General features: G+C 58.4%; 1 protein-coding gene across 2 annotated transcripts in view; it reads left to right on the top strand.

Annotated features, from left to right (window-relative positions):
- Positions 1-349: 349 nt before the first annotated feature.
- Positions 350-17,726, top strand: part of ITPR3 (inositol 1,4,5-trisphosphate receptor type 3) — a 68,274-nt gene continuing 50,897 nt past the window's right edge. For both annotated transcript variants that reach the window (XM_025271569.3, XM_044931257.2), the window contains exons 1-2: positions 350-596; positions 14,897-14,967. In XM_025271569.3, coding sequence (XP_025127354.2) covers positions 508-596; positions 14,897-14,967 — 160 coding nt within the window. In that variant the 5' untranslated portion in view covers positions 350-507. The remainder of the gene's footprint in view (positions 597-14,896; positions 14,968-17,726) is intronic.

Raw genomic sequence — 17,726 nt, 5'->3', positions numbered from 1 at the left:
GGCCGGGGACTCGCCAGAGCTGGAAATCTGTCCCGGCAGCCGTCGGGATCGCGCGGGGCCGGCGGCCGCCTTGGCGTCCAGGAGGCTGGGCCCGGACGCGCGAGGGGCGCGGGAGGCGGGCCGCCGCACGTGGGTGCCGGCGGGCGGGCCGGGGGGGCGGGGTGTGGCTTCCCCGCCTCCCGGGCGAGATTTGCATGTGTGTGCAGCTGCCCCAGACTTCCTGCTCCTCTGCGCCGCAGGTAGGCGCGGGCCGGGCCGGGCGGGCGGGTGGCGGGTGTGCCGAGACGCGGGCACCTCCTCACCCGGACGCCACCTCCGGCTCCCCGGCCGCGCCGCACCGCCTTCCGCTCCGGGGGCCACCAGCTCGCCCCGGCCGCGCCGAGCGCCCGGCTCCGAGGTGGGGGCGCGCCCCGCTCGGCCTCGCGGGTCGTCTCCGCTTTCCGCACCGCGCCTGGTCGCGCGCCCCTGGGCGCCTCCACCGCCCCTGCTCCCCCGAGGGCCGCAGCCATGAGCGAGATGTCCAGCTTCCTCCACATCGGGGACATCGTCTCCCTGTACGCCGAGGGCTCCGTCAATGGCTTCATCAGCACTTTGGGGTGAGCGAGCCGAGTTCGAGGGGGGCGCGGGCGGGGAGGGGGCGCGGTGGGCCCCGGTGCCGTTTGCGTGCGTTCTGCTGCCTCCTGCCGTCAGGGGACCTGGTCGTCCCCCAGCTTCAAGGAACAGGGGAGCGGCTCGCCTCCTTCTTTTAGAGAAAGGAAGTGAAATATTTGCCTAGGTAGGAGTCGGGCGCCCCGCCTGTGTTGGCAGGAGGCGCCCCCTTCGCGAAGCCTCCACCCTTGCACGCTTGCCTTTCTTCCCCAGAGGAGGGGGGGCCTGGGACTTCCTCTGCAGGTGGTCCCTGTGCGGGGAGGCAGGTGGGTGGCCGTGGCGTTAGTCGGGGACAGGCATCCGGGCCTGGACGTGGCCGACTCTGGAGTGAGGCGGAATCGTGGTGGTGGTGATGGTGAACGGGAGGGCCAGGAGCCCGGGGCCGTCTAGTTACAGACCTGCCGCACCTTCGGAGGGTCGCACCTTTTCCTCCGAGCTCTCTCCTGCCCTGTTCCCTGTCTCTAGGAGTCTCTTCCCCGCCCTCTCCTTCCAGGCGGCCCCTTCTCCCCGCCTCTCCCTGGCAATTTCCTGCGCAGCTCATCTGGCGCCCCTGGGTCCCTGGTCCCAGGATCTCTGGAGCACTTTGCAAACATTAATTAATTCTGGCCGCCACCCCACAGGGTCTGGACGAGCAAGGAATCCGTTCACGTCCCTGGAGAGGGCCAGGCCCGGAGCTGGCATAGGGCAGGGAAAGAATGAGAGGAAATGGGTTTATCTTCCGAAGGGCAGTTGAGTGAGTCGCTGGGGCGGAGGGGAGAGTGGCTCTTGCACCTCTCCAGCCCCAGGGTGGGGCCTGTTACCTGTGTCACGTTTTACGGTCTGCGGACTTGTGTTAAATGGTCTCATCTACCACACCCAGCGGTTGTTTAGGATGCACCCACCCTCTTCTGCTGACCCAACTCATCTCGACGCCAACTGGCTACAAGGTGCCTTCTCCCCGGGGGTTTGGAGGACCGCCTTGGCACCCTCAGCCCAGGGCCAGCTGACCCTGAGCTCAGGAGGTGGGAGTCACCTGGCTCCCTTGATGTCTTGTTGGGAGTTTAGCTTTAGTCGTGTGGGAAAGATCTCGAGGGCGGGAGGGCTGAGTCAGCCAAAGGGGGATGTGGACTGGGAATTCTAGCATACCTCAAACGTTATCTCAGCACCTCCAGGCCTTCCTAGCCCCCTCCCCGTTCAGATGCGGACTCCCCAGCCCTTCGACCTCTCCCCGCCAGTCTCTTCTCTTGTTCGGTTTCCCAGAGGATGGGAGTGGGTGAGGGCACGGTAAGCTGACCTCCCTCAGAGAGCAACGACTCTCGGACTGCCCCTCTAGCCAGACTGCCCGGCTGGCACGGAGTCAACACCTCTGATAACCAAGGGAAGGAGCAGAGGGTGTGGCAGATGGTGGAAGCCTCCTTTCTGCTGTCTGGACAGGCCCAGGGCTTTGGAGAAATGACCATCTTCTCTGTTGCCCAGTGTTAGGGCTAAGCCCCCAAGAGGGCTTTTTCAGCACCTGTGACGTCTAACAGAATCAAGGGAAATTTTTGGTGGGGCCGCACTGTCTGGCAGGTGGGATCTTAGTTTTCTGACCAGGGACCCATACCACGCCCCCTGCAGTGGAAGCGCGGAGTCCCAGGCACTGGACCACCAGGGAAGTCCAAGGGAAATGTCTCCTCCTGCCGTTCACAGGGGCCTCATGCCCTTGCCAGGGATTCCCTCTATTGCTTCCTAACACAGCTCCTTCCCGCCCCAGCCCTTCCTGCCCCAGGAAGCAGCCTCCTGCTCGCCAATCTGATTCCGAGGCTGGGCCTGTGACTGCCAGAGCGCTTCTGCTCCAGGGGCCGGTTCCCAGAGCACCCAACTTGCCGCGACGCCTGCACGCCCGCCCTCCCAGACGGCATTCTAGCACCGGCATGTGCTGGCCCCAAATTAATTGTCTTTTTTTTTTTCACCTCCTCTTCACACCCCCGATGCACCACCTGGATTGAGATTCCTGGAACCTTGGCCTGTCTCTTTACCTTTGTTCCTGTGTTGCAAAGCGCTTCCTTTGTGAGATCCAGCCCCCCACTCACACCCCCCCCCCAACCAGGGCAGAATTAACCCCTTTTCCCTTGTGCTTCAAACTACTTTGTACAAGTTCCTCTCCGATGTTAACTGTATTGTTTGACGCTTTGTGATTAGTTGGAGGTTTCTCTGTAGGGCCTTCTAATGCTGGGCACTCTGCCAGGACTGACTGATTAAGTACCCCATTCATCCATTCCCGCACTGTGCTGGGCACATGCTCAGAGCCAAACTCAAGGGAAGAATGATTTCTGAACACCACAAAGCATGGCCACTCGAAGTGTGGTCCTTGGCCCAGCAGCATCAGCATCACGGAGAGGTTTGTTAGAAAATACATAATCTCACACCCGAGCCTGTACTACTAAATCAGAATCTGCATTTTGAGCCTAAAATTTAGACATTTGGTGTCTAAAAGAGAAGCATCACTCTCTGTGATTCTCCCTTTGCTCCATCCTTGCTGGAATCTTTCTGCCTCCATCCTCAGCTCTGGTCCCCTTCACCCTGGCTATTGGTGCCCATATCTGCAAACCCTGGAGGGTGATTTGATTGAGTTCCCAGGCGATCCCAATGCTTGGTGCCCAAGAGGTGCCCAGTGAGGGCTGGAGGAAATGAATTTGGTGAAGACAAGGGCAGCCTTGGTGGCCAGTGAGGCTGCTCAGCTGGGATGTGGGAAGTGCAGGCACTGGTGGAGGAGGGAGTCTGGGGCAGCCTTCAGATTCCAGCCGGGCTCTGTGAGCCAAGTGGAGGAGGCCAATTAGAGCCGCCTGGGTAATTAGAGCTCCTGGTGAGGATTGTACATTAACTCTGGGTTGGAAGGACGGGAGGGGTCTGGGGAGTGGATCCCAGAGCAGGCTGAAACCTTGGGCAGGAAGGGAGAGCAGGCCCATGCGTGTCCTTGGCAGGAGTGCATGGCCGGGACACTGCCTTGTGCCCCCGCTCCCCCCGCCACCCCTGGGTGGGAGGCAGCAGAGGTGGAGCGAGGCCACTGCCCGCCAAGGATATACGGTGGCTTCTGGCAGTGGCTGTGGGGAACTGGCCCCGAGTGCGGGATGGGCCCCCTGGGTCTCACATGCAGTTCCCTGAGGGTCTACTTTGAGTGCCCAGAGGAGGGGCCCCCAGACCCTTTCAGTAAGCTGGGGAGTGTGGGTGGACTAGGTCATGCAGTTGAGTGCCCAGGAAGGGTCAGATTGCCTATGGCTGGGCCTTGGAGCACCACTTGGGGTCAGGGCCTCTGGATGTGTGTCACTCAGGGCTCGGTGATCACGGGGGGTGTGATCTGCTTTTCCAGGAGGGTGGGCCTTGGAGGTCAGGACCCAGGAAGGTGGAGGTCAATGTGGAGGAAGCCCCGGGTCTCAGGGTCAGGACCTGCTTTGTCTCTAACTGGAGGGGTGATTTTGGCAAGGCCCTGCCTCTCAGAGTGTTTCTATCTCCATGATTGTCCTCTGCGGTGCTCTGTTGCATCTGAGAATCCCTGTGTGTCTTTAAAAAAAAACCCAGTTCCAGCATCCCATGTCAGACCAACTGTATTAACGCTTGAAGGGGTGGGGTCTGAGGCCTGCTCCTTGGTCTGGGAAGCCCATCTCAGTTTTCATCAGACCTCACTAAGTCATTCAGCAAACATTTAATGGGCACCTACTATGTGCCAGACACAATTCTAGTCATTGGGGAGTCAGTAACCAAGACAGAGTCCGGCCTGTTCTAGTCTGTACAGTGGAGAGCCCGGAGAAATGGTCCCTAAGAGCCCGTTGAGTCTTAAGTCTCTGAGACACGGGTAATTCCAGGAGGGGGCGCTGGCCTTCCCATGCAGACTGAATTCCATGGGCAGATGTCCGAACTGCCCTTGGCTTTCATTTAATTGTGATTTCACTGGAATGAGACATTGGACTTACCCTGTCCTGTGCCCTAAGTTAGGGTCTCAGCCTCCTCTAGAGCAATCCATACAGCCCATTGTTTTTGGGAAAATACATATATTTTTTTTCCTTTCTTAATTAAAACTTTTTTGTTTTTGCTGTGCTCCATGGCTTTCAGGATCTTATTTCCCCTACCAGGGATAGAACCCCAGGCCCCGGCAGTGAAAGTGCCAAATCCTAACCACTGGACCACCAGGGGATTCCCATACTGTTTTTTCTTGATTAAAAAATAATATATGCTCCATGGAGAAAACTTGAAAAACTAAAATAAAAAGTTATCTGTAATACCACTGTGATTATCTTGACAGCCTCTATATGGACTTTCTAGTCTTTTATGCACCCACAAATAAACATGTACAAAATGGTCAAACTGCACATCTGGCTTTGTATGCTGGCTTTTTGGGGAGAATACATTAAGCTGTGTTTTTCCCATGATGTACCTCACTTATTTAAGCAACTCTAGTCTTGGGCATTTGGCTTGTCTGTACATTTCTTGCTATTCTACACAATCTTCACTGAACATCCTAGTCCATACATGCCAGAACACCAACTGGTCCAGTTATCCTCTTGGGACAGGTTCCCCGAAGTGGAAGTCCAGGATCAAAGGGAAGGCACACCTTTTTTTTTTTTTTTTCTGTTCTGAGTGGCTTGTGGGATCTTAGTTCCCTGAGCAGGGATTGAACCTCAGGCCTTCACCAGGGAGAGTGTGAAGTCCTTTCCTCTGGACCACCAAGGAATGCCCAGGCACATCTTTTCCCTTGCTGGCTCTCTCTAACTCTGGCGGTGGAGGTGGTGGTGGAGGAGGAGGAGGAAGCTGGGACCCAGTGCCCCAGGGATGCTCACTTCACATCACGAGTCTGAGAGGATTGCACTAGGGGTGTGGGGAGTAGGGCCAGTCTCTGCCCTCCGGGCTGGGCTAGGTTGGACGTGGTGGCCATGATGGGGAGGGCTGCAGTGGAGAAGAGTCAGTTTGGGGGTGGCCCAAGGACAGAATCAGCTCCAAGGTCCAGCCTGGGGCTCCAGGGACCTAGCTGCTTGCTCCTCCTGGGCTCTAAAAGAATCCTGCCAAAGCCAGCTGCTCCTGCTCTGCCCTGCCCTACATTCCTGACCCAGGTCCCCTCCCCTCCCCTTCTTGGCCCGGTGAGGCTGTGGGTGGGTGGGGCAGAGGCTTGGGCTGGGGGTGGGGTGATATGCTGGATTTCAGGGTGGGGTCACGACAGCTTTCTGTCCTTCCTTTGTGGGGAGGCGTCTGTGTTTCGATTACTCCTGAGCAGATATCTCCTGCAGTCCACCCCCAGGCCTGCTCACCACGCTTCACCCGTGTGGTGCTGGGGGGCTCCTCCCTGGAAGTGGGGGCTGTGAGAGAGGAGGCAGGGAGGCCTGTGGGGGGAGGGGAGGAGAGCAGGGCCCAGATCTCCAGTAAGTTCATCACAGGCCCCAGCTCCGAGCCCCCACGTGTGTCACCCTGGTCCCGCCCAGGGTGGCGGTGGTTCCCAGCATTTGTACCTGCAGCCTTCTGCGTGGCGGACCCCTGGGGAGGTGGGGGGTGACCCAGCAGGAGTCCGCCAAGGCTACTGGAGAAGAGGCTGCAAGATTTTCCACACGAGGGCAGAAATGAGGCTGGGTATTGACAACACAGTGGACCTGGGGTGTGGTGGGACAGGGGCTTGGAGAGGGGGTACACATTGCACTTGGGGAGATAAGACTGTGGGGACTCCTGGCTGGGGACTGAGTAGGGGAGTGAAATGATCAGTGTAAAGGTGCATATTTGTTTGGCTGGCACGTGGGCAGAGCCAGAAGAGACAGTGAACATAAATCTTAGCCCAGGGGCAGCTGCAGGTGTTTGAGGCAGACACCTGTGCATATTTGGTTCACAAATCCCTCTCCCATCACTCAGCCAGCCAGCCAGCCATCACCGCCTTCCTCCAGCCTGCAGGAGAGCCAGCTTTCCAGGATCTGAGTCTAGAAATAGGGTGACGGGGGTGACAGGTCATGAGAGGGAGAACTCGGTCTGTGTTTCAGAGATGCTGCTGCTGCTGCTGGCAATGGGTGGACTTTCCCAAGTATTTACAGCTCTGGTCTGTGCTGTCCCTTTGACCCCTTACCACCATCTGGAGGCATACATAAAATTTATAAAAGCAGGGAAAGGGACTTCCCTAGTGGTCGAGTGATTAAGACGCCACACTCCAGTGCAGGGGACACAGGTTCGATGCCTGGTTGGGGAACTAAGGTCCCTCGTGTCTCGCAGTGCTGCAAAAAAAAAAAAAAGGAGAGAATTATTTAGAACACATATATCCACCACTAGACTGCAAGGAGATCCAACCAGTCCATTCTGAAGGAGATCAGCCCTGGGATTTCTTTGGAAGGAATGATGCTAAAGCTGAAACTCCAGTACTTTGGCCACCTCATGCGAAGAGTTGACTCATTGGAAAAGACTCTGATGCTGGGAGGGATTGGGGGCAGGAGGAGAAGGGCACGACAGAGGATGAGATGGCTGGATGGTATCACTGGCTCGATGGACGTGAGCCTGAGTGAACTCCGGGAGTTGGTGATGGACAGGGAGGCCTGGCGTGCTGCGATTCATGGGGTCGCAAAGAGTCGGACACGACTGAGTGACTGAACTGAATTGAACTGAGACCTAGTGATTGTTTACATTTTGCCATACTTACTGTGCTTATTTTTTTATTGAAGTGTTTCATGGTAAATTACATGCAGTGCATGTTTTCGCCTCTACATCCTTCATTTACATTCCTAAGAAATAGGCTGTGTTCCTGTGTGACCGCAGTCCTGTCATCACACCAGTTAGTAATTTCCGAATAGCATCCAATGCTGGATCCATAGTCCAAGCCACTCCGTTGTTCTCAGTCTGGCCTCGACCACTGGTGTCTTTAAATTAGGATCTGATCAAGGTCCATGTGTTAATTTGATTCACAATGCCTCCGGAGTCTCCTTTAATCTGAAGCAGCGCCTGCTCCCATTTCTTTCTTCCTCACCCTGATGGGGAGGCTGTAGACAGTCTCCCTTTGTGGAGTCATCAGGGCTGCCCCGCAGGGTCTGAAGCTGGGTGGCCTAGGCCTCGGGGCTCCCCTGCGGAGGCCCCTCCAGCCTCTGTTATTAGGCAGGTTGGACGGGCCCAGAGCCCATGCCCTGGATGGAGCACAGGAGAGAGGCCTGGGGGTGGGCTGGGTGGCCCAGGGTTGCCTGTCTTCTGTGCCTTTTCTCAGCTCTCTTGTCTCTCCTGCTCCCTGTCCCTCTTCTCCTTGGCCTAATAGAGACCCCAGGACTTGCCAGAGCCCACCCACCCCTGAGAGCCAGAAATCCAGGCCTGTGGGCAGAGGCAGCACTCTGAAAGCTTGTGCCTTGGCCAAGGGTCTTTATTTCTGTCTGGTCAGGTTTAATCACATTTGCTGCCTCTGTTCCTTGCTGGGGAGACTCTTGGGCTTCCCCAAGAGCGTGAGTATGTGGCTTGCTGTCCTTTCTAGACATAAGTTCTCTGAAAGGATGAGCCATGCTTATTTTAAAGTCCATATACTCTGGTCCCTTCGGTGGCTCAGGGTGGATCCTTGGTAAAGAAAGACGTGTAGAGGTCAGGTTTATGGGTGTTTTTCTGCAAGGATGCAGAAGTGGACTGCTTTTCTCTGATGAGCCAGGGATCCCAGCCAGTGAACCTGGGTTACTTGCCCAGCATTCCTCCCCACCCACACCAGTGGATGTGACTGAGTATTTGGGGAGGGGGAATCCAAGGCCTCCATCCACCACCAGTCGATCCCAGTGTTCTGACAGTGCCTGCTTTGGGAATGGCCTACCGTGGGTCTGGCCTAGATCTGTGGGGTGGTGGCCAGTGCCCTTGGCTGGGGAGTCAGGAGATCTGGGGTCTGGAACTGGCTGTTCCTTTAACCGTGCGGCCTGAGCTCCTTGGTCTCCCCCTGCACCTCTCTTTCCCAGGCTAGACCAGGGAGGGGCTGTCTAGGGACCCTTGGGGGTCTCTCCAGTCTGCAGGCCCTTTCCTCAGCTGCTTCTCTGATAGTCACTTGCACCACTTCTAGCTCCTCCTCCTTATCTAATCTTTCCTGGCAGCACCGACCCGCCCCACTACCTTTTCCACGGCTTCCACCTGATCTCAAAGTCCACCCTGGGCAGAATGGGGCCTATGCCCCTGGATGCATCTGCCTTTCTCTCTTCCTTCCCAAGGTCTTGGGGTGCAGGCCCTGGAGCATTTTCAGGGCAGCGCCCTCCACATCCTTCTAGAGCAGAGCTGTCCACTAGCTCCTGTTCAGAGGGTCCAGGGCAGGCCTGCCCACCGACTTGCTGCCGGACCCTCCCTCTCCTCTCACCCCCTCCCCTTGCCCACCCTGCTGATCCCTCCTGGGCCCTGCAAGGTGCAAGCTCAGACCCATCTTGTGTCTCCCACTGTCCTCAGTTGGCGAGAGTGTAGGACGCAGCTCCTGTTCTCACAGGACTCAGCATGGTGGACAGGAGCTTCCAGAAGGTGGGGACCACACCCAGCACATCATCCCTTCGCAGTACAGTTTTGTGGGACAGATGGAGACCTATTTGTACAAGTGCCATCAGCTACCAGCTGCGTGGACCAGGTGGTTCCTTTAACTCTGTGAACCTTACTGGACTGTGGTAAGAATGGGATGAGGTACTAGGTGTAGAAACGATTTATAAAGTAAACGTGTTCTGCACAGTGGAGCGTCGGTTCTTCTAAAGTGATCTTGGCTGAGGCGCCCCCCCCCCCACTTTAGTTGTTGGGGACGGACAGGGAACTCACAGGAGCGGAGGTGCGGCCGGCCTTGGATGTGGCAGGACGCGGGGGCGGGGCGGGGGGGTGGGGTGGGGAGCAGAGATAACAGGGCTGGCTGAGCGCGGGCGGGAGTAGGCCATTCCCCAGCCCTTGGACGGGGATGGAGGCGCCCAGGCGGGGAGGGGACGGGGAAGCGAGGGGCAGCTTCTCCCAGGAGAGCCCGGCTCTGGTTACGGCGCCAGGTGCGCATCGGAAGCCGGACACCTGTGACCAGACTAGTACAGTCCACACAGATGCCCCCACCTTGAGGGAGAATGGGGGGGTACGGCCGGGATGTGGGTGCCACCAGTGGGAAGGGCTCCCCCGGGGCCGCCCCCCGCGGGCTCCCTGGCTGGGGAGGAAAGCGCGGGCGCTGGCGGCTCGTCCCCACCTCTTCGCGCCCGCCTCCTGCCACCCCCGGGCGAGCCTGGCCCGGGCCCAGCGTCCTGGCGGCGGCTTGCAGTGGGAGGCAGGCCGGGGCGAGGCCGCGCTCGCATTCCCTCCGCGACGCGGCTGGGGCTACGGCCGCACGCGGGGAGGCGAGTTTCGTTCCGCGGCGGGGGCGGGGCCGGGGCTGGCCGGGAGCGCTCTGCGGCCTCCGCGAGTAGGCGGGGCCTCGCCGGCCGGGGCGGGGCCTCATCGGCCGGGGCGGGACTTCAGGGGGTCTCGGTGGACCGGGGTGGGGCTTCAGGGGGCCTCTGCGGATCGGGGCGGGGCTTCAGGGGGGCCTCGGCGAACCGGGGGCGGGGCCTCGGCGGGCCGGGGCGGGGCTTCAGGGGGCTTCTGCGCGGGGCTCGGCGACCACCTCTCCGCCTCTCGCTCTACCCAGAAGCTCGGAAGTCTCGCCCGCGCCCTCTGAGGCTCCCACTCCATCGAAACTTAGCTGTCGGAAGTCCCGGCCCTCGCTCCTCCCTCTGGTCTCGGGTCTTTCTCTCCGCAGCCCGTCCGATAAGGGCTTTCCCGCTTATCTGTTAACAGCTTCACGGGACACCCCTCCCTTCCCCGCCCGCCCGATAGCACCTTCTTGGGATGCCTCCGTCCTGAGGAGGAGCTTCTGAGGGACGGAGGGGAGACTTCCGCGGGCGCGCTGCGGGGCAGTTTGGGACCTCCTAAACACCCTGCCGCTGGCTGCCCTCTTTGCCTACGGGCTTGGTGGAGGGCTGCCCTCCAGATGGGAAATGAAATGATGGGGAGGGCGAGGTGCCATCCCTCAGAGGCTGCAGGGGAGGGGTGCGGAATGTTCCCAAGCTGTGCTGATTTTGCTCATCCAGGACCCGCACTTGGAGAAGGGAGGGAGTGGGATGTTGGGTCCCGGAGGAAGTCCTGAAAGTCCCTGTCTGTTTTCCTGATGCCTTCCTGGAGCCCCGTGCCTTTTTTATTTCATGGTCCACATGGCTTGCTTCTCTGTTCTGGTCGCCCATACAGACCATTCCTGTCCCCTCTTGGCTGCCGATCTGGGATGTTTTCCTTTCTGACCTTGCTTGCAGCTCTGCTGGAGGCCAAGCTCCGCTCCTGACCAACCCCTCCCCTTCTCTAAGAGGCTTCAACTTGCACTCCCCAAATGTGCTCTGCTCTGTAAACCACTGGGCACTGGGGAGGGGCTCAGTTGGAGACAGCAGGGCTTCAGAAGCTATGCCAGAGTGGGCGGGGACAGAAGGACATCCACATGATGACCAGGCACATTTGTGCCAGGGGGATTAGGAAAAGCACGCCAGGCATCCAAACTTGCATGTCCTTTTTTCTGCACGTGTGACCCAGACAGTTTCCAAGGGGGGTATGGAGGGTTTATGAGGTGAGGATGGGTTTTTCTCAGACTGGGAGTCTCTGGGGAGATGGCCTCTACAGGGCCTTATGCACTGGTCAAGATGGAGGCTGTGGGGGTACCCCAGCCTCTCTCGGTTGCCCTGACTTCCATAATGCCCTCTGGCTGTCCAGTACCCCCAGCAGTGCCAGGTCCCAACCCTGCCCCGACTTCCTCCCCTCCCCTACCCAAACTTACCATCCTGCAACCCCTCCTCTCAGGGCTTTGCCAAGAGACAGCCAGCTAATCTGATTCACTAATGACTTACAGGAAATTCTATGAATTATTCAAGGCTCTGCACAGCTCTTGCCTCTTCTCTCACACCTTCTCTGATTGGCCAAGCTCTGACCTCTCCCTTTCTTGGACAAAATCCACAGCTGGTACCATCAGTTGGCACCCATGCGTATTCCTTAGATCATGAACTCTTCTGAGTCTGTGACTTGTCTTCCCAGTGAGGTTTTGAACTCCCTGAGGCAGAGACCTTATCTTTTGCTTCTCGTGTGCTTCCCTCAGTAGCTAGTAAAATGATTAATTCACTCAGTATGTATTTCGAGTGTGCCACTCTGTGCCAGACAGGTGGTCCAGGTGCTGGGGATACAGGAGGAAGCAATACAGACACATCCCTGTCCTCATGAACCTTCCATCTCAGGTCAGGGAGGAATAGGACCCCAAATAAACTCTGTAGCAGGCCAAGTAGTGATATGGAGAACAGTGAGGCGGGCAGGGGGATGAGAAGTGTGAGAGAGAGAGCAGTCCACAGTTTTCAAAAGGGTAGGGAGGGAGCCTGGCCACAGGAATGGGTCATCTGAGCTGAGATCTGAAGGAGATGAGCAAGGGGTGGAGCTAGGAAGGTGTCTAGGGTAGAGAGTGACAGGCAGAGGGAAGAGCTGGGATCAAGTCTCTTGGAAGGTTTGAGGAGCCTGGAGGAGGACGGTGGGCTGGAGCAGAGTGGGCCAGGGGCGGGGGTGGTGGGGTGGGGAGGAGATGAGGTGTGAGAGGTGAAGGGGTCTTGTGAGTTCTTGCCTTACCCTCTGAGATGGGTGGTTTTGGAGGTTCCCAGCAGAGCACTGCCCTGATTTGACTGACCTTTTCAAGGAATCCCTTTGCTGCTATGTGGAGGACAGGCTGTAGAGGTGAGAGGGGTGTTAGGAGACCAATGGGGAGACAGTGATACCAGGTGAGAGCCGCTGGGTGCCTGGACCAAGTGGTGTTGGCGTGATGAAAAGTCAGATTCTGTACATAATAAAAAAAATTTTTATTGAAGTACAATTGATTTACAATGTTGTGTTAACTTCTGCTGTACAGCACAGTGACTCATTTATACATATATATTATTTTCCATTATGATTTCATCACATGATATTGAATGTAGTTCCCTGTGCTCTGCAGTAGGACCTTGTTTCTCTCCCTCCTGTATATAATAGTTTGCATCTGCTCCTCCCAAACTCCAGTCTCTCCGTCCCTCCCTGACGTCCCCCCGCCCCCTGCAGCAACTGCAAGTCTCTATGTCTGTGTCTGTTCTCTATGTCTGTGAGTCTGTTTCTGTTGCATAGATAGGTTTATTTTTGTCATACTTTAGATTCAGATTCCATATATATTTTAATGATAAAGCCCACAGCGTTTCCTCACAGGTTAGCTGTGAGAGGTGAGCGAGAGGACCAGGCAATTGGAAGGAGGGATTAGCTGGATGGAGAGAGGGCTTCAAGAAGAGCAGGAGCTCCGCGTTGGGGATGTGCTGAATTTGCGATTCCTGTGGACATCCAAGTGGAGACGTGGAGTGGGTGGTTAGATTATGAATCTGGAGTTTGGGGGAAGAGGGACAGAGGAGGTGGAGGCGGAAGTTATCAGTGAATTTACAAGCCGTGCTTTGAACCCGTGCGTGGCCAAGATGACCAAGGGCCCGAGTGCTGGTGGAGGAGAGAGGTTGGAGCTGGAGGCTGGGAATGGGGAGGGGTCTGAGTGGGTCCTCACAGCAGGCCCTTCTCTCCCCTTCCTGAGGCTGCACCGTTGCCTTCAAAGCCCAGCTCTGCGGCTTGCTGGCTGTGTGTCCTCGGCCGGATCATTTGCCCTCTCCGTATCTCCTGCAAAATGGAGGAACTCCTGCAAAAACAGGGGAGACTTAGAAAATTAAATAATATATGAAAACATTGGAAGCAAAATCCTGCTTGCTGTCATTATTGTTACTGTGGACTGTGTCGTGTTGGTGATTCCTAAGGGGAAACCCCAGGCTCCTGTCCTCAGGGAACTCATGGTCTAGACACCACAAGGAGCCCCAGAGGAGACACGGCCGTGGGAGAGGCCAGGACCCGGCGCTGTGGGAACACAGGGCTAGGTGGGTAGGGGATGCGGCGGGCGGGAGGGCACTGGCCAAGGAAGGAGGGACTGAGGATAAAGGGATGAAAGAATGGAGGGGCTTGGAGGGGAGCAGGGGCGGCTGCTGGGACCACTCTGTGGAGGTGAGAGCTCCAGGGACCTTGGGACCAACCAGAGGTTTTAGCACAGCTAGGGCAGGGAGGTTGTGAGGCTGGCTAGGGAGTGGGTGGAGGTCAGATCACAAAAGGCCTTGTTGGCCAGTCCAAGGAGGGGAGGAGCAGAAGGAGGCTTTGGAATTAGCTCTGTGACTTGAGACAAATTAGTGTTCAAACCCAGTTTCCTTCTCTATAAAATAGTGCTCATGACTAGCCCCCTGCAGGGAGTTGGTAAGAATTCAGAGGTGGAGGTTGTGAAGTGCCGAGATAGAGCTGGCCTCTGAGATGGTGGGTCGTCATCGTCACCATCATTGTGTTAGAGGCTTGTGTGGCATTGAAGAATGTTAAATGTGGGAATGGATGGATGGGTGGGTGGGTGTCCTCCAGAGACTCAGGATTAACCCCAGCCAGGATGGAGGGGAGGGATTTCGGGCCCAGGGTGACCACAGCAGAGGGTGTGGAATGGGCCTGACAGAGGGTGTGGAATGGGCCTGACGGAGGCTGGGAAGGTTTTTTGTCTTGTCTTTGAGACCCAGAGGCTGCCCCCTAGGCTGCTGTCTCATCAGTGTTTCTCGCCGGGTTGCTTCAGTCTCTTTCTGCCTGTGCTTCTTACCATGTTTGTCTTTCTGACTCTGTCTTTTCTGTCTCTCTTTGTCTCTCCGAGTCTCTATCTCTCGGTTCCCCTTCTCTCTCCCTCCTCCATCAGGTCTGGGTGGGGTCTGAGGGCCATGACAGGAGTTACGTGGGCAGTGTGTGGCAGCCCAAGCCGGCCGCAGACCCCCAGGACGCAGCTCCAGCAGGTGAGGGCAGTGGCAGACTCCATGTGTCTCTGTGCTTTTTGTGGGGGCTCCCCTACCCCCACCCAGGGGACCTCGCCTTTTAACAGTGGCGCCCGGAAAGGCGGTGACTTGATGGTATGGGATCGTCAGTGATGGAGGGAGAGGTTTCTTTTGTCTAAGTATAGTTGATATACAGTGTTGTGTTAGTTACTGCTGTACAGCAAGGTGATTCAGTTTGACATGCATGCATTCTGTTTTACATTCTTTTCCATTCCAGAATGTAGTTCTCTGTGCTGCTCAGTAACAGCCTGTTGCTCACCCATTCCATGTATAAAAGTTTACATCTGCTAACCCAGCCTTCCATTCCATCCCTTGCGCGGTCTCTTTGGAGGCCTTCCTGGTGCCCTGAGCCGCCTGGGCAGGCGGGCGTCTTCTTTGTGCTGACTCGCTGCCTCATCCCGCAGGTTGGTGGATGACCGCTGTGTGGTGGAGCCCGCGGCTGGTGACCTGGACAACCCCCCTAAGAAGTTCCGAGGTGAGTCCTCTGCGCCCCTGCTGAGTCCTGGGCGCGGACACAGCCCGGGCCCAGCGGGTGGGTCAGGCTGGGTGCCCGCAGCCCTCATGTGGTCTGTGGAACCCCTGTCGGCCAAAGGATGCCTTCTTGTCAGGGTGGCCTCTGTCTTCACTTTTGTGGGGGCACGCGGTACTTCTCAGGGGCGCACCCACTTCTGGCCGTGGGGGCCTGTCCTCCCCTGACCTCCCATCCCCTGACCTCCCCGCCACCCGCAAGGCTCTCTGCGTGACTGGGTGTTTCCTGAGGACCTGCTCAGCCATGAGGAGGCTCAGGCTGCAAGCCCTGCTCTATGCCGCCTGGTGTGGGGACTGGAGACCCCGCTGCCCTCCACCCTCCTCCCAGCCCCGGTTGTGACTGTATCCTCGGCCCCAGGCGGCATGGGTGACTCTGGCCCGAGAGGGCTTGTGGTGTGGGCTCTGGCTCTGCCATGTGACTCTGGGCATCCGCCTCCACGCTCTGTGTGCCCTGCAGTCCGCGGGCTCCTCCGCCTGCCCTGCGGGCCTGGGGCTGAAATCCTGCTGCCCCTGCGCCCAGCAAGGGAAGCTGTCATTGTGGTGACTCCCTGTGAGGCTGAGGCAGGCAGACGGATCCTGGGTGTGGTGGGCAGGGTGGGAGCGGGCCGCGACACGCCGGGCGGTGCCGTCTGTCTGCCCACGTGGCTGCTCCTTGGGGAGAGGTCAGCTGGGATTGTCCCAAGAGGGATGCAGTTGACGGAGGGAGCAGGATTCAAGAGGGCCCTGCGGCCTCCTGGGCTGTCTGCCAAGGGGGTGGGGGGCCTTGCCCGTCCATCGGAGTACGGAGGAGACAGAGGGGGTCCCCCCAGGCCACAGGGGACCCACATCTGCTGTTCTGCTTCCATCGCGTGCCTGAGTGGGCTCTTAGATCGGGGCGTGCCTGGCCACGTGTCCCCTTTGTCCAGCCCTGTCTGGCCACACTCCCTCACCTTTTCCCCAACCCCGGGCCCCTCCCTGGTTCCCACCGGCACCGCGGGTGTTCCTCATCTTTATCAGCCGTGCTCTTGATAAAGGCGGAGGTCTCAGGGTGCTCGTGCAAGCCACCTGCTTGGAGACGCAGCTCGGACCTGCCCTGGTCCTGAAGTTGGCGGGTGGGGCGGAGGTGAGGGCAGGGGCACGCCCGGCACTTTCCTGGAGCCAGAAAGAGGAGAGCTTGCACTTTTCTGCTGGGGCTGAGGGCTTCGCGCAAGTTCTTGGGAAGAACTTAGGACTGGAGGGTGTGGTGAGGGTCCCAAGGCTGGGCTGTGCCGGGTGGGGGTGACTGGGGCCGACAGGAGAAGAGAAGATGGTGGTGTGGCCGTGTGTGGAGTCAGCTGTGTGGCGAGGTGGGAGGTGGTGACGGACAGTGGGGTGTGGTGGACCAAGGCTTGCCCTGGAGTTCCCAGAGACAGAGTTTGGGGCCAGCTTTTGACAACAAAACCTCTACTTAGCAGAACAAGTGCTCCTTTGACTTCTTGCCTCCTCCCGCCCCCTCCTTTCTCTTCCTCCTTATTGTCCCAAAGCCCTTGAGCAGGCCCCCCCCCCACTGCCTCGGGGGCTGCCCCGTGATCCTCGGAGACGCCCAGGGGGCTCAGCCTCCAGCCTCCTTCCTGCCCCTGCTGCCCTTGGCCTGGGTGTCAGGATGAGGCGGGTGAGACCCCTCTGGACCCCCTGAGGCCCTGTGTGGACCTGAGAAGAAGCCCACCCTTTGAGACAGGAGTCCGTGCGACCCCCTGGCTGGTGGGTGTTCGCCAGAGTGTGAGAACCTGGGGTGAGAGATGTGGGTGCAGACCTTTCCAGCTTCGAGACCAGGGTCCCCCCCCCCCAACCCTGGAGCCTGGTCTCTCACTGTTCTGTGTTTCTCCCGCAAACAGCCCTGGAGGGAGACCCCCCCAAGGTGTGGGGGCCGCGGCAGGCATCTAGAACTCACCCAGAGCTCTCAGGGCCGGTGGCCCTGTCCTGAGGCCGCCTGGGGGGCCTCGCCCTGGCTGGGAGCTGCATCTCGCCCTCTCTCCCCACGCGGCGGGTTCCCCCTTCCCCTGCCGATCCTGGAGGTCCCCAGACAGGGTGGCCAAACCCGTGAAGCTCCTGCCCGGCCTCCATCGGCCTCTGGTTAGCTCCCTGCTTGTGGTCTCAGCCCTGGTACCTCCCAGGGCCGTCCCAAGCCCCGACATGCTCAGGGAATTCTTTCCAGAGCCAGCAGGGCCCCGGGAGGCCCAGGCTGCGGGCGCCCCCAGTGTGTCGGGCACCATGCACCAGCCCGGCCTCCCTGGCCTCCACTTCGCTGCGGGGGCCTCGGGTTATGGCTCCCGCGAGTCCAGCTCTCCCGCCTGGTCGGGTCTGCGCAGGGCCCGTCCCACAGCCCTCTCCTCCTCCACGCTGGCGCTGGAGGCCCAGTGCAGAAGGACGCGCCTCCGGTCTCCCTGGGAAGCTCCGCGCTCACATCCCTGCTAGGCAACCCCATGAAGAGGGTAGGGGTCACCTACCCCATCCAGGAGGGGCAGGTGCTGGGGCGGGGCTAGATGAGGGGACTTCCTGTGCTTCACACTGGGTGCCCTCCGCCCCCAGCTTCAGGCCTCTGCTCTCCCTGCCCATCTTCCAAGCCCGGTTCATTGTTACTTGTATTGTTATTAAGATCCATTTCAACTACTAAAAAGAGCATGTAAAGAGAAAAATAACACACACCCGTGTACCCATGACTGAGCTCTCTCAAATCCTTTCTGTCCT

This window comes from Bubalus bubalis, chromosome 2 (assembly GCF_019923935.1).
Source record: "Bubalus bubalis isolate 160015118507 breed Murrah chromosome 2, NDDB_SH_1, whole genome shotgun sequence".
Taxonomy (NCBI): Eukaryota; Metazoa; Chordata; class Mammalia; order Artiodactyla; family Bovidae; genus Bubalus; species Bubalus bubalis.
This window is presented reverse-complemented; position numbering and strand designations above follow the sequence as displayed.